Source organism: Pleurodeles waltl, chromosome 1_1 (genome assembly GCF_031143425.1).
Source record: "Pleurodeles waltl isolate 20211129_DDA chromosome 1_1, aPleWal1.hap1.20221129, whole genome shotgun sequence".
In the NCBI taxonomy this organism is placed as follows: Eukaryota; Metazoa; Chordata; class Amphibia; order Caudata; family Salamandridae; genus Pleurodeles; species Pleurodeles waltl.
In genome coordinates, this window is record NC_090436.1 from 941,152,829 (window position 1) to 941,168,473 (window position 15,645).

Here is a 15,645-nt window from a genome sequence, read left to right on the forward strand (position 1 = left end):
AATACATTAAATACATCCATGGCTTCTTTGTCAAGCAGCAATGGTAAGTCTCTTAGGATTCAACAGAGAAGGTAGATGTAACTACAAGCCAGATGGAATCAGTCCAAATGAATGAAGGTAGACACTGTCTCACTAAAGCCTCAAAGGCATATTTGAGGATGTTTCCGATACCACACAGCACACTATTAATCTTAACTCTTTTTGTTATCATTGGCCATGCCAAAAGTTAAAAACAAAATAGACATATGGAGTTGGACAGAGAAACCACAACAATTAATTGTACATTATTAATAGGAGGTGATTTGTCCATGTTATATGTGGGTGGTTCACATCTAAAGCGGAACTGTAATGATATCATTGGAAAAATAGCAAATGGAATTGCTCTGAGTAGGTGGCAAATGTAAGCAGGTGGGGCGTAAAGGGTGGGAGAGGGAAGGAGAGGACATTGCTTGTGAAGGGGAGAATTACATGCTCTCCCTGTGTCTTGGAAGGGTGTCGGGCGGGTCTTAAAGATTTTTATAACATTTTTAAGACCAAGATCATCAAAATCAGGTAAAGTACTTTTTAAGTTATGAATTGTTGAAGGTTTGATAAAAATAGACTTTTTGTGCGTAATTACGCATCATAGGAATCAATGGAGAAAATAATTTCCAAATGTACATAAAATCAGGCAATGTGCTCACCAATGTCTCCTTTTGCAGGTATGTCAAGTGTGGCGGTGGGCACTATGGACTAGCTGGAGAAGTTAGTGTGTCTCCCGGTTTCGGCGGCAGCAGCTGCAGAAAGTCTTTGGAGCTGGTGCTAGGCCACTGCGGGGAACCACTTAGAAAAGCACTGCACAAGTGGACTTAAAGGTAAGTCCAGTGGGTCCCCTGGGAGTGTTGAGGTCGCTAGGGGTGGAGGACGATTAGAGCACACCTGGATCTTCGGTGCAGGGCAAAGGGCAGCCGGGTGCAGAGCTAATCGGGGAGCCAGGTGCTGGGTGCAAAGGTGCCCTTGGAAGCAGGAGGTAGGTCACTTCGAGGGTTGCTTGCAGGTCAGCAGGGGCACTCTGGTGGACGGTCCTGGTAGTTTCTGAAGTCCCTTGAAGGGGGCCTCCTCCTGGTCCTTTTACAGTCCAGGGTGGACTGTCCTTCTTGGTGTCCGACGTGAGGTGACCAATACCTAGGGCTAATACATGGTTTGGTCACCTGAGGGCGCAGTGCCACCAAACTTAGCACACTTACAGGATTTGTCCTCATAATCCGTCGGGTAGAGTCTGGTCTAGCTGTGGTGTCTGGTTCCTTGGTTAGCAGCCAGTCAGTGATGTGCCCTTCACTGGGTCTTTCGTCTTGGGTTGCCGAAGAGTGATGCCTTCATTCTGGAGGTGGATTTTTGGTGAGTTTTGAAGAGTGGAGGTCCTATCGTGGTTTGTAGAGTGCTGGGTGCAACAGGCAGGGTTTGATGCCTTTTCTTGATGCAGCAGGACTTCAGTTCTTGAGCCTTGGGTCTTCTTTGTTGCTCGTCTTCTTTTGTCCTTAGAATCAAATTTCCTGGTCTAGGGATTCCTACTAAATACTATATTTAGTGGATTTTTAGGGGAGTACCTGGTAGTGATTAATGGGCCATCTACCTTAGGGTGGCTACACAATCTAAGTGACCACTTCCTGTGGGCAGAGGTCACTTCCCTACACCTGATTGGCTTTTTTCCTTGCATGCAAGATGGAGGAAAATGAAATGGAGGGGTCACTTCACATGCAACACCTTAGCGGTGGTGCAAGCTAGGGATGACCACTCCTCCTGTCCTTTGTGTGGTTTTCCGCTGTTGCTCCAGCCAAAAGTGGGGGTTTGCAATCAGCACAGTCATCTGCTGCTTGCAGCAGGCTTGGAGGTCATTTTTAAGGGTGGTAAGCCTTTTGAAGCTTGCTAGCAGGGCTCCATCCAAGAAGGGCTTTGTTCTGGGACCCAGAGAGCAGGATCTCTCACCCCAGGGTTCCAAAATCTTGTCTAGTTGTGATCGGCCAGCAACCATGTCAGGGTAGTTTGCCTTTGTAGGGGGCACCTCTATGGTGACCCCTGGGTACATTTTATAATACAACCAATACTCGTACCAGTTTGGATTTATCATTCTGAGTTGTTTAATACCAAACAACCCAGGGTTCAGAGTTGCCAACACGTAGCTGTGAAACTCGTACTGACCAGTGTCCAGTACATGTATTAAAATGTCTGCCCTGTTCACTTATTATGTCCTAGGTTTGGCAAGGACACTGTAGGAGCATATTGCTCAAGCATCTATGCCTACAGATACAGTATAGTGCACCCTGCCTTAGGGCTGGAAGGCCAGCCAGAGGGGTGACTTACCTATAGTGCATGCAATGTGTGGTGGACAGGACACACATGCTGTACGACATGTTGAGTTTGTCTTTTAGGATTGCATCAGAACACTCAGCCTGCAATGGCAATGCTGGGTACTTCTGAATGCATGGCCCTAGAGAGTGGCACAATCTGTGCAGCTTCCCTCTGGAGCCTACTCTTAGTACCCCATGCCCTGGGTAACTAAGTACCATTTACTAGGGACTTATAGTGGCATCTAAGGGTGTTGCCAATTGTGCCAATGCATCACAACAGTTTTAGGGAAAGAGATCTGGCCTAGGAAACCTGGTTAACTGGGGGCCTGGGCACTAACTACTTTGAGACTACATCAAATACCAGGCACAAAGTGGGGGCTGACCATGACAAAAGAGGCCTTTTCTCACACTCCAAAGGTACTTTAATGTTTTTTTTTTCAGCCAGTGTAATTGAGTCTTGTTCCCATACGCGGTAAATACGGGAGTGATAAAAATGGCCCGCAAATGATTGAGCAGAACTCCACACAAGAATTCCACCCTGCTTAACTTCCAATTGAAGCCCCAGAAGACAAGGGTGGTGCAGTTGTCTGCGTTAACCATAAATAATGTATACTGGATCAACCTGATGTATGTGTCAGCTTTCCACATCTCCCAGTGTTAAGGAAAACACATCTTGTGAAGCATTTAGGGTATGTCTACTTAAATATAAATCTATCCTCTAACTGCTGTGTCTTCATGCAAGGTCCTTTAACCTCCCCATCCCAATATCTCAGCAGATACTAATTTTGTTGTCTCCTGAGCAAGGGACCATTTCTTTTCAGACATATGTTTACCATCTGTCTTTTGTGTGTTTGGAACTCTTCGGTGCAAGTACTGCCTGCCACATTCAGTGAGATAAACAGCAGACTGCAGGGGTCATTCTCACACGATAGAAGAGATTGGTGATTCTGTAACAGAATAGCTTAAGCGGGGTGACTATGTACACAGATTCACTGTATGTATGCCCACTGCATGACTCAGCTGAGAAGTCAAAACAGTACCTCGGAGTGCCAACAGTGCTGCTTGCCTCTCTTGATAGCTGCCTGTACAACCCTGCCTATATGGGTTCTGTAACAATTATTACCTTTCACAGGCTTATGTCTTTGTTACTACGAGGTTTTGCTACCCCCCAATATAAAAAAAATCAGACCGAAAGAAAAAATGTACGGGTGATTAATAAATGGTTAGGGGATAGGTGGCAGTTTGTCAAAGAGATGCACAACTTTCGTGAGTGCTCTGATGTGGCTTCCTCTCAAATGCTCCAGTGTGTGTAGGGGTTGGGTGTGAGCTCCTGGGGGACGTGAAAGTGACCTTTGTGAATGGCCTTGGGGTTCCAGGGACAGATGTTTGACTTACTTTCAAGGTTATTTTAGGCAGAAGCCCTCAACTTCGAAATGGACACATGGATGTGCATGAGAGGGGCCAGAATCTGCAGAAGCCGGGAAATGGCCTTAACAATGCGGGCTGAGCCGCCCATGTCATCTCCCTTCAAGTGTAACAACGCTTGCCTAAACGACGACTCTCCCGTTCTCTACCTTAACCACACATATGCCTAAACCACACATATGCGGGGTTATGGCAGAGAACAGTGTGCAGTTTCTGTGCATATGGGCATAGAAGAAAAGAAGAGGAAGAATCTTTAGAGTTAAGTGGGGTTAGGGCTGGGTTTGGGGGAGATAGTTTTTAGGGGTGGGCGGTATTAGGGATCATGGGGGATTGGAATAGGATTTTTAAAAGGGGGCAGAATGTTGGGGGTTGGGGTAGTTTTAAGGGGGGAGGGACAGCTTTCAGGGGTGGGGATCAGTGTTAGGGTTGAGGGCTGGGGAGCTGGGGTCAGGGTAGTTTTTAGGAAGAGGCCAGAGAGCGCAGCGAGGAACAGGAAGGATGGGGAGAGGTAAGTGGGGCTGCAGCCGGGTTTTGGAGAGGTAGTTTTTATGGGTGGGGCGGTTTTAGGGCTAAGGGCAGGTGGGGGAGTTGGGGTGATTTTTTAAAAGGGGGCAGAATTTTAGAGTTCAGCCTGGGGTTGGGTCTGGGTACTTTTAAGGGCTGGGGCTGGGTTTTAGGGCTCAGGGCAGCGGGGGAAGGGTCAGATTTCAGGGGTGGGGGTCAGTTTTAAGGCTGAGAGTGGGGGTTGGGGTCAGGTTAGTTTTTAGGAAGGAGCAGGGTTTTAGGCCTCAGAGCAGGGGGAGGGCAAGGGGTAGTCTTAAGGGCAAGGCGGGTAGGGTCGGTTGTAGGGCTCAGGACGGGGGGTTGGGTAGTGTTAAGGGGAGGGCGAGGTCAGTTTTAGGGCTCACGGCGGGGGTTAAGGTCATTTCACAGGCAGTGTGGGGTCAGTTTTGGGCTCAGGGCAGGGGGGTCTGAGTAGTTTTACAGGCACAGCAGTGTCAGTTTTAGGGCTCAGGGCGGAGGGAGGGGAAGTTTTAAGGGCTGGGGCAGGGTGGATTGCAGGGCTGGGGTATCGGGATTAGGGGCAGGATGGGGAGTGGCGAAGTGCAATTTTTCAAACATATTCCTTTACCAAACACGATTTACAACAACATTCATTGTAAAGACATGCATTGTAAAGGCATGCATGGTAAAGACGCATCATGGTTCCAACCACTTTGTTTAGGGATGTGTGATTCAGGCATGCATGGTTGTGTCATACAACTGCAGAAGCAGTATTAGCCTGGGGGAGGTTATGATGTTGAATGTGTTGTGAGATTCACAGGAATTCAATAATGCCTCCATGGAGGGGGTGCTAGAGGAATTCAAGACCCAGGTGACTAGAAGAAAGTGAGACGTGAGCTGCATTGATCAGTGAGTTCTGGCCTTGGGGAAGGTGGGTGATAGAGAAGCATCAAAGCACTAAGTTTGCTTTCAAATAAGGTAGAATTACAAGAGAACACAGCATGGAGTATATATTTGAGAATAATGGGTGTAAACTTGAAGACTTCTACTGGATGAAGGGTTACAACCTGATCCCTCCCACAAGAGTGAGATAATCAAAGTACCTCCGCATAGTGAGCATAGTACGTTGTTGGTGGAACTGTGGGATGCGAAGCACAAGGAGCTGCTCACAAGAGCAACAGCTAAAAAACACATGGCTGGTGTTTAACTGGCCGGTGAGTTCATGTATTCACAGATTTGAGTAGGGCGACACAATTGTGGTTACAAGAACGACAGATGATTACAAAATAGTTATCTAGAAAGTGTGAAGTCTCCACATTATTTTGTTTCAGGGAGAATCATGAGGGAAGGGTCTTCAGCTTTACTCAATCAATGAAAGGCAGAGGGTTTGATTAAGAGTTTGGCAAATGCAATCGAGTACCTTGCTCATCAAACCCTTGGTCCACCGGCTTCCTTTAAATACAGTGGTCCAATTTTGAAAATGAGGGATTGATTTTAAAAGAATTACCATTCCCACTTATGAATTCACTGAAGTATTCATCCCAGTCGTTGTAGGTGTGCACTGCTGGATTTTTGGAATGAAAATGAAACAGTGATACCGCAGTGTCCTTAGGATTACGAAATATCACCAATTTCTGTTACAAAAGAGAAGACAGCAATTAGTGAACATTTATAACTGATCACTTATGCAGATATATATCACTGACCCATATCAAAAACCAAAACAAACACTCATCTGTTCCTGAATTATTTTCAGTAAGTGGAAATAGAGAACAACATCACATGCTAATCTCTCTATCTTTTGGTTCCCTGTGATAAATTATCAAATAAATCTTGTTTTCCTTATACAATAATCGCACTTTTGCAAGACAAAAACACAAGTAAATTTGAACAGAACTGAACATATCTTGTGTTTTATTCACTTCTTCAATTTAGAAATCACGCATCCATGGTTCCATTTATAAATTTCATCATACAAAAATGTATTGTGTATTCTGAAATTGTCAAATGAAATATAAAAAATGTTCTTCACTGAATGTAAAAACAAATGCACTCCAGTTACTGAAAATCCTTCTTCAGATGTATTATCCTGTACAAAAACACTCATGGGCAGTATTATTTACACTATTATTTCTGCAACCTAAAATGTTCCTGCAAATGTTCCTCACTTGCAATATTTCCATTTTCAGATAATTTACAACTAGTAAAAGAAAAGCCTGCTCGCGTCCAAGACACTTTCCGTTGGTCACATACATACATATATGGCTCTCTATGTATAGTAATATGTGATTCATCCACTAATCTTACCACAGAAATATGTTTGATGTCTTACAATGGTGGTGCCAAAGCCCTTTCCCGCTATTTCATCGATGATCATTTCAGTGAAATGTGAAAATACATCCTTTCCTGTAGTCCTCAATTTAAGATTATCCTGCAATACGTCAATACTATTGTTCTTTCAATATTTCTGATGTGAACATTTTTTTAAAGATAAAAATTAATTATTTCTAGATTTATAAAATATAGCTAGTAAAGTCCACATCACTAGAACAACCAAATAAAATATAGCAGCCGGGAATCCACATTGTGTCCATTGTTATCGACATCTATTGGCTTTTTTGCATTCCTTTTTGTTACTTTCTTAAAATGTATGATCACCACATTTGGTTCTCATTAAAACAGTTAATCCTCTACTGTAATTATAAATCTCTATTAATGATTAGCATCTCAAATCAGAAGCACTTCTGTGAAAACGGCAACTGCATAATTGAATATTTAATTATTCAATATGAGACATCAAAACCTAAATTTTATCCAATCTCCATATACTACCCATTCTTCATATACTTATTTATTACACCTTTGATTGTTTCCATTAAACAAAACACATGAGCTGTTGCTCTTCATTTTCATCCCTTGGGACAAATAAGTTCAAGCATTGCCTATTGTGCCACATGTTATAAGGCCGTTTTTACCCCTTACCCTGTCCTTTATTATTTGTTAAACAACACATGTAATCTGGTTCATACTGAGACTCTGTTGCGAAATGAGTTGCATCTGGAGATTTTTGGTTACTAGCATAGAAGTTGGATCTATGCTCATTCTAACCCTGTTGTAAGGGTATTTCAGTCAGCCATAATGCAGTCTATAACTACAACTAATTGTACAAACCCAAATTTAAGTATCAGATGTTAAAACATCTTGTAACTGTATATTTTCCATGTAATATACATGGGACATAACAACTCCTTCTGTACACATTTACAATTATTACATTGTTGAAAGAGATGTGTTTTTGCTTTTTGTTTCGATTAGTCTGATTTGATTTCAAAGGTTTTATTAAGTGCTATGTACAACTGGTGTCTAAGAGGCCAGTTATCAATGTCTTTTGTGCACCAAAGTGAAATAAAAGTGTGCAGAAAATGTCACTGATGCCCGCAAATTACAAACTACTTCACAGAAGCTGTGGCTTTTCTGGTACATATTACTTTGTGGAAGCATGTTTTAATTTATGTTGAATCCATCTTGTCTTCTTCACGTTTTGTGATATTCAGTGATGACAAAGGCCTTCAAAGTGTGAGCAGAATTGGAATGCTGCAGATAAACCAATGTACCCAGCTTAATAGCTTGCAACGCAAGGATTGCTCAAAAGACACATCACCCAACATACATTGCTTCATTCACCCAGCACCTTCCAGACACCTTGATGTCCACATAGATCTGGGGCCAAGAGGCTGCATTTGATTGGACGGGGATTGTGACATTAATTTTGTTGATGCCTAGGAAAGTCCCAACCATTTGACTGATGTAAAGGTCACGCTTGTGTGTCATGTTATATCTTACTGCCATCATGTAATATCATTTTATTGTGATTGTGTAACCCTCTCACCTTCTGATCCACATCACACCATGTATTTGCCCATAGTAATGAAGAAATCACCTTTTTTTCTGTCTCATGATTGGATAACGTGTTTCCACGCCTTTGTGATTTTCACGTTTTTAGGACCTGATGAAGGAACCTGTTATTGGACATATTGTTGTAAGACTTGTGGCCCAGTGATTCACATATAAGATGCCAATGACAGTTGCATTTGTATGTGTTTATTTAATATGTACCCTAATGTTGAAGGTGCTCTCAAACATTAGCTACACATTTTCTCAGGAAACTGAACTTGAAAACTTACACCCAAAAATGGTGATGGTAAGAGGCACATTTAGGTGGGAAGTGCCCCTGGTTTCCCCATTTCAGGTTTGGGCATAGCGAAAGAGATTTTTTTGGATTTTACAATCCCGGATATTACAATCCTATTTCGGGAACTTAGTTTCAGTATGGGGCACAGTTCTGCCTGTGGTATAATCCTGGATTTGCCGCTTGGACCACAGAAGACTTAAGGAGGTAGCAGACTTGTACTTTTTTAGCAGACTAGCTGATTCCCCAGAGCATAAGTTAATCATCATTTCCTATTTACTGTCCAGTTTTCAGAGTGTAGTTGCTTTTCAGGAATTCAAGTAAATGAAAACGTGATGAGTGTGTAGCTTGAATTAATCTCAGCCACTGTTAATTTCTTGGACCACATTTTTCAGTCCATCATTTTTTTGCCCCCAGTGCCACTTCAGATTAGACCCAGCCTTATGCAAATCACTCTCAATCCTTCTCCAACAGTACAATCCAGGCTGAACTGTCAACCAGGTCCTCTCTGAAATGGAATGCTTGCAACCCAAGATTGGTTTTGCCCTAGCTGGAACGCTTCAGCCAGGTGCAGGTTGGTTTCAGTAACAAGGAGAGCACTGGGCCCACAGCTAGGCATACCCGTTGCACTTAGGACACTGCACTGAAATAAACAACAAAGTGATAAGTGGGATGCTGGAATAAATCTCAGCCACTGATATTACTGAGGCTAGAAACACCAGTGGGCATGACATGGAGACCAACCATATTTTTTAAATATGCAGGGACAGCCTCAGAGTGGGCAGAAGGGGACTCAGGCTCCTGCTCCCAGTTTGCAACCATGTCAAGAATCACATTGAGTGAGAAGTAGTATTGGGCAATGACTGCTTTCTTGGACAAGCCACAGATGTTGATCCTTTGTATGTAAACCCTCTCTCTTGCCCTCTAATAATTATTCCTCAAAAGGAGGAGCAAATTGGCAAATAAACTCCCTAAGATAGTGAAGGCAGAAAACGTTTGTGGGTGTTTGAGTTCCCTTCTTATGTGGTCAGCCTACATATGACTGGTTAGTGTTGTGATGTATTTCACCTGGAGATGGGTGGTGGAGTTCAGAGCCATCACTGCTTGCATTAACAGATGTGTGGCAAGTGTTTTAAGCCTTAGTTAAATATTATTAAACTAAATATAAAATTATAAATCTAGTTAAAAGAAAACAAAATTACACAATAATAACTGCCCCTGTAATTGTCCCTGTCATTTTAGAATATTTCCCATTGTTTTATGTGGAAAAGAGCTGGAGTACATTTACTACTATTTAGGGATTATTTGTATGTAGTAGTTTTAGAAGTGCAGTTTGTGAATATGAATGGGAATACTCTTATGGGTCCACCCTGTAACCACCTCTGTACCTCCCCATCCAAGAACCTTGTTACTTCTCCCTACACTCCACCCATTTAGGAATACGTATTCCCCATTTTCCAGCCACTTCACAGTTCCTGTCACATTTAACACTGAAACATATGCATATGTGTGCGGAGATCTCCACACATGTGGCGGAGACCTCCACACAGTAATGATCCGGGAACTTACTGTTAATCTTCATTACAACAATGAGGCTAGCCCTTTCACGTAACAACCTTTATTCTCGTTGATTTTTTTGTCTTCCCAAAATGTTTTGTTAATCAGGAGCTAAATCTCAGTGGATACAGGATCGTTATTGACAATATATAGGAAGGTAGATCTAAATATGCAGTATGTTGATCTCTTTACTCTCTGCATAGATAAGGGCACCTACACCAATTATTGTCAGAATTTGTGATCTTTTCACCAAGTCTACAGGCCCAGAAACGAGTTTCACAAAAGTCACATCTGAGAGAAGGGAACACCATTTTGGAACTGGCCCCTTTGATGATAAAAGACTCTGATCATCACTATACTGATGAACAACCCCATCCTCAGAGTACATGGAAACACAAGATGAAGTAAGTCTGCTGCATACCTTTGTTCCATTCTGAATGACATCCTTGGGGAGATTATCGTGATGCAAATGTGTTGCATAAACTCTTGGAGAAGGAAGTGTTTCCATTTTCTAAAAAGGAAAGAAATATTCCACAATTTAACATTTTAAAGGTACTTTCTTAGTCACTTGCAACTTTCAAAGCAAGCAAGCTTTAAGGGAAAAGTACATCTCTATACATGCAATTTCCATGTTGGTCCTTTGGTGAATGGTGCACAGTATCCATACACCCACAGCCCTTCTGTCGGACCCTAAAATACTCACTGATATTGGGATTGTGTAGTGCCTGGTCCTTTAGCCATTACAGAAAGATTAGCTACAGTGCAGCCATATAAGAAAGTAATCCTATTCAGAAAAGTAAAATAACTAATTGATAGTCAAAGCGAGGCATGTTCATATTTCCAAGAGGGAGCTTTGCTTATGAACTCAATAAAACACATTCGGTTTCATAAAGAGCATTAGGTCAGGAGGCTCTAATACTCCTCTAAGCCAAAGACAGCCATCTCAACAATAAACCAAGGACAGACTTCAGGGAGGAATGATTGAAAGAAACATTTTCTCTGTTCACAACAATGCATGCAGCTTCATGTACAGACAAGAATGCATTCCACATCAATTTGTCACTAAAAATCATTTTGAAGGGATTAAAAACCTCTGGTGAGTTAGTGTTTTTGAGTTTTACTCATTTTTGGAGGTCTGTACTGGATTAGATCAAGTGACTGGATGTCTAGATTTTGGGAGAGAGAGCAAGCCATACCTTTGAAGATTGGGAGAGGATTGCTAGGGTGAATATCTGAACTGCAGAGGTGCAGTAGGCTCATGTTGTGGTGCTATAAAAATGTCTAAAAATAGAATTACAGCCTGATGTCGAGGTCTGTACCTGTTGTTAAAGGCATGAACCTGAGTTATATGCCCAGGCTGCAGGCTAGGCCCCATAGTGAGGTTGAGGGCTTTACAAACTGGTTACTGCCTCTGTGAGTACAATTCTCCAAAATAGACACTGAGAAACAAAAATGCTAGAATTCTAATGTTGGCGCAGAAGTCCTATTCCAGCCCTTATTCGCCCAGAGGCACTCCACTGTCTTCAATAGAGCTCTCAACGCTGGACAGAGACAGAGTTACCCTGTCAATAGATGGCTGCGGATTCCTGATGTTTCTTTCTTTATTTCCACATCTCCGCCTGCCCTTATCGTCCTGGAACAGAAAGGGGCTTCAGAGGAGCTAAATGAAGAAGGGAAAGGGTTCTGCAAAGTGGGGATTCCTTGGATCTTCAGGGACACCTTCTAAAGAATGTATGGGATGGGACACCTTTTCCTCCTCACACTGCACACAGTATCCTGACTGCTGCATCAGCGGTGGCAAGTCAAGCCTTGATGAGTGTATAGAGAGGTGTGAAAGGTGGAAATGCAGGAGACATCCCACTGCTCTCGAAGAGGCTTCCAGATACTTCCTCCTGGGATCTGCTGGGATTCTCCCTCTGAGTAACAGGCAGGCCCGTCCTGAAGCTCTGCCACTGACAGGGACCTCAACTACTAACCCACTCTGGTCCTCCACGGTATCCGCTAAAAGGTCCTTGCCATTAGCAACCCTAGTGACTATGTCAATTTGACACCCTTACAGCCCTACAAAATGACTGGAAAAATATTAAGAATATCAGGGATGAGTATTTCAAGCTCTTTGCTACAACCCAGATGAAAGACCACAAAGGTGAGAAGGAGGAGGTGCTGCCCTCAGCTGTCCCCTTAAAATCAACTTCAAAACTCTGCTGAACTCAATAAACACCTTGCTTGCAAACTAAGGGGCCAATATAGATTTTGGCAGATGAAGCAGTGTACATGGAGTGGTGGATTACTCTGCTGGTCCAGAATACAGTCCTGTACCTTGAAGAAAACTAGTGTTATAGAAATTCCCTCCAATGTACCAAAAATTTTGTTGTACGACTGACATTGGTTTAGACAGATATACACCAAACTTTTTGCTTCCCCACAGTGGGAGTTTGATTTTGATAATGAAAACAAAAACACTAATGACACCCACTTGGTGTTTACTCACAGGTTTGTGGGTCATTATTATTTTTTCCTGCTCTCCTGCTCTCCTGCTCCTGGGAGTGACAGGTAAGCCAAAAAAGGCATTACACCATCCACCCTAAACAGGGCAGACAGTGTCATATTCATTGGGCCATTGGAGTAAGTATTCTGTTGATGCAAGCAACGGGGACTCCGTCAGTGGAATACCACCGGTACTCTTGTCAATAAGTGAGGAACGCAGGTTGATGGTTTGGCATGTAGGGTACTCCATTGCATTTGTGACAGGGTACCCGGTCTGCTAAATTCTAAATTTGCAGCTTAGCTCTAAAACTGGCACTGGTGGGCAATGAGGGAAAAAATGTAATTATTTGTTAGCAAGATTTCAGGAGCTTAGAGGGGACTAACAGAGCAATCATTTTTTGAATGGGAAGGGCTTTAGACAGCACTGATGAATTCATAATGTTGTAAAGTTGGAAGTTTCCCGAAAATGGACACACAGTTGTAGATCTCGGAAAATTTGAGGAGAGGCTCACAACTTAGATTGCTCAGAGTTCCACCATCAATACCTGTGAGAAAACTCCGGCAATCTTAGAAACAGGTGCTATTTATGTTTGATTAGACTGAAGACTTTGGAAAGGAGGCAAATGTTGGTGTGATATCCATAGAGTTCCACTGAAGAGAGCAAGTCCACTATATATTGAGCTGAGCCTGTAGAAACTCCCAAACACTACTAGTGAGAGGTAAACAGAAGATAGTATCTTATACAGGATAGACTGTCGTTCCACCACCTTATCCAATAAACCCTGGTGAGGAAAAAAGCATGTTGAGAGACCAAGAAACATTTACACAAATTGGAGATTATAAGGTCACTTGGCTAGGGCAGACGATGGTGGTACAACGTTATGTTTGGTGTAGGTGACTGGGGTAGATTTACATGGTGCAATTATTTCTGAGTGACTTTTCGACAAGTGGCTATATGGGGGTCTGCAGTGGTAGGGAAAGACTTACATTCTCTGAACTTACCCTCTTGAGCAGGGGTGAGAAAGGTACTGTTGAACTGGCTTCTTTAATTTGTATCATTTAATGTCGTCTGTCTTTTACCTCGTCTTGTGTTCCCTCTTTCTCATTTTGAGATCCATAACGGATTGTTGTTTCTGCTCACTGGGCCATAGGACTCATTCTACACCTCAGTGATGAGACCTGAGTGGGTAAAAAGTGATCTGGGGTTTCGTGTGTTCCTGTCTCGAGGAACCTAACTCGGCAGTTAAGTATGGACTGATCTTATTAGACCAAGATTGATTTGCATATGGCAAGTCTTTGGGCCTGATTCACAAAGATTAGACCAAAAGTCTAAATTTACAACTTTTCGGTATTCACAAAGGTAAGTTAAGAGTAGTAGTTTTACGTCTGCACTTGCGATGGAATATCCGCACTCGAGGGGTTCTCACATGCTGTATTTCTTACTTGACTGATGCTATAACCAAGACTTCCTTTCTGGGTGACACCTCAACTGCATCTCTTGTCTTTTCTGCCAAATAGCGCTTGTCAAGCATCTATTACTTATTATCTACTCCCTTCCACAGTACATAATTCGTCTAGCCCATTTTTCCATCAGGCGTTTGAATCTCTTGCTCATCATTGTAACTTTTGAAAAATTTAAACTTTTAATGTAGTTTTGAAGCATGCCTTCATATTGCTTTATGTATAGCACCCTGGTGTCTCTAAACAAAAGAGTTACAGTTCCAAGATGTCCTTATAAATGACATTACAACTGCACTTTTTCTTTTCTGCCAACTTGTCAGTAGGTTTCAGTCTTTGCTATTCATACACATGAGAAAAGTATGCCGCCTTTCCACTCATAAGGGGTTGTTTTACCACTGGTGAGTGATAAGGCAATATTCAGGACAAGTGAGTGGGCCTAGGTGTCCTGTGAATAGAAAATGGATACTGTGAGATTGACACCTATCAGTCGATACTTTGATTCTTCTTTCCCCTATTATACAACCAAAAAAACATACATCTTGTCACTCTGTGTCCTGTCAAGCTAGGAGAGCTAGAAGACATACTCCACCCTTCCTGGGCTTACCGTTTCTGTAATGGGCATGAAACACTTCCATTTGTTTGGTCATCTCTGCAGATTGGTTAATCTGAAGGGGTTGTGCTTGGAGACTACAGGTGTTTTGTGAATGTTTGCCTCCTTTTTCAAGGCCTGGTGTCATTGGAAAGAGGGTGGACATGTTAGCTAGTTTCAATTCCTAGTCTTTCCACTCAGAATAAAACAACCATGAGGGCTCCAAGATTCTCTTGCAGATAGAGTAAGTGGCAAGCACTGCTATGGTCCCTAGTCAACTGTCTCTACCACCCAAAACATTTCTGTGGTCACATCCCACCTCAAATCCCTGGTGGTGGTATGTGTACACAGGGGCTGCCTAGCATTGCGGGTGAGGAGCTGAGCCCACATGGGAAGGTGGCTGTGCAGCCTCTTAGTCAGGTGTTGCCAAAGGGGATAATACAACATCGGCGTTTGATAGGCACAGGTCACTGACAGGAAGCAACTGTTACTGCCTGTAGAAGCTCAGTAGCACATGTAGAGGCTGATGAGAGGGGACTGTGTACACTGGCATAGTAAGTATCACTGAGCTATTCCATAAAACGAATTGTGCTTGAATTTAAATAGGACGCTTGGACAGACTAACCTTTATAACAAAAATAAGTTTTAAACTGAGAAACGTGAAAGGAAGGATAAATCCTCCAAGAAAGGCGAAGCTTTATTCGTACTGTGACAGGATTTATTGTTTTAGACATTGCAAAAAGACCATAGTGTCTCAGAGGGAATTTAGAACAACAAATAGTGAGCTATAGGTTTATGGAGGACAACCAGACTTTGTGACCTACTTTGTAAATAGGAACAGGTCTTCTATATCAGTTGATCTTAGACCCCTGACTGTTTTTAGCAAAATGTAAATTATGACATAGTTTTTCTCAAACTTTTTTTAATTTCTTTAAAAAAATCTAGGACTGCATGAACAGAATCCCCATTTTAAGAGAGAATTGGAAAGGTTTGGAGATGGGACTCAGCTATGGAAAAAGAAGAAAATCCTGTAGATGTGTGGACCAAATTATTGTAAGCAAATGTAGCTGCTGGTGAAAGAGAGATCCAATTGTCTTGAGTACCAG

At 42.5% G+C, this 15,645-nt stretch overlaps 1 protein-coding gene across 2 annotated transcripts in view; it reads right to left on the reverse strand.

The window, feature by feature from the left end:
* LOC138289403 (sulfotransferase 6B1-like) overlaps positions 1–15,645 on the reverse strand; it is a 114,614-nt gene that overhangs the window by 65,060 nt on the left and 33,909 nt on the right. For both annotated transcript variants that reach the window (XM_069230171.1, XM_069230170.1), the window contains exons 3-4: positions 10,424–10,513; positions 5,764–5,890 (exon numbers count right to left, since the gene is read on the reverse strand). In XM_069230171.1, the coding sequence (XP_069086272.1) occupies positions 5,764–5,890; positions 10,424–10,513 (217 nt within the window). The remainder of the gene's footprint in view (positions 1–5,763; positions 5,891–10,423; positions 10,514–15,645) is intronic.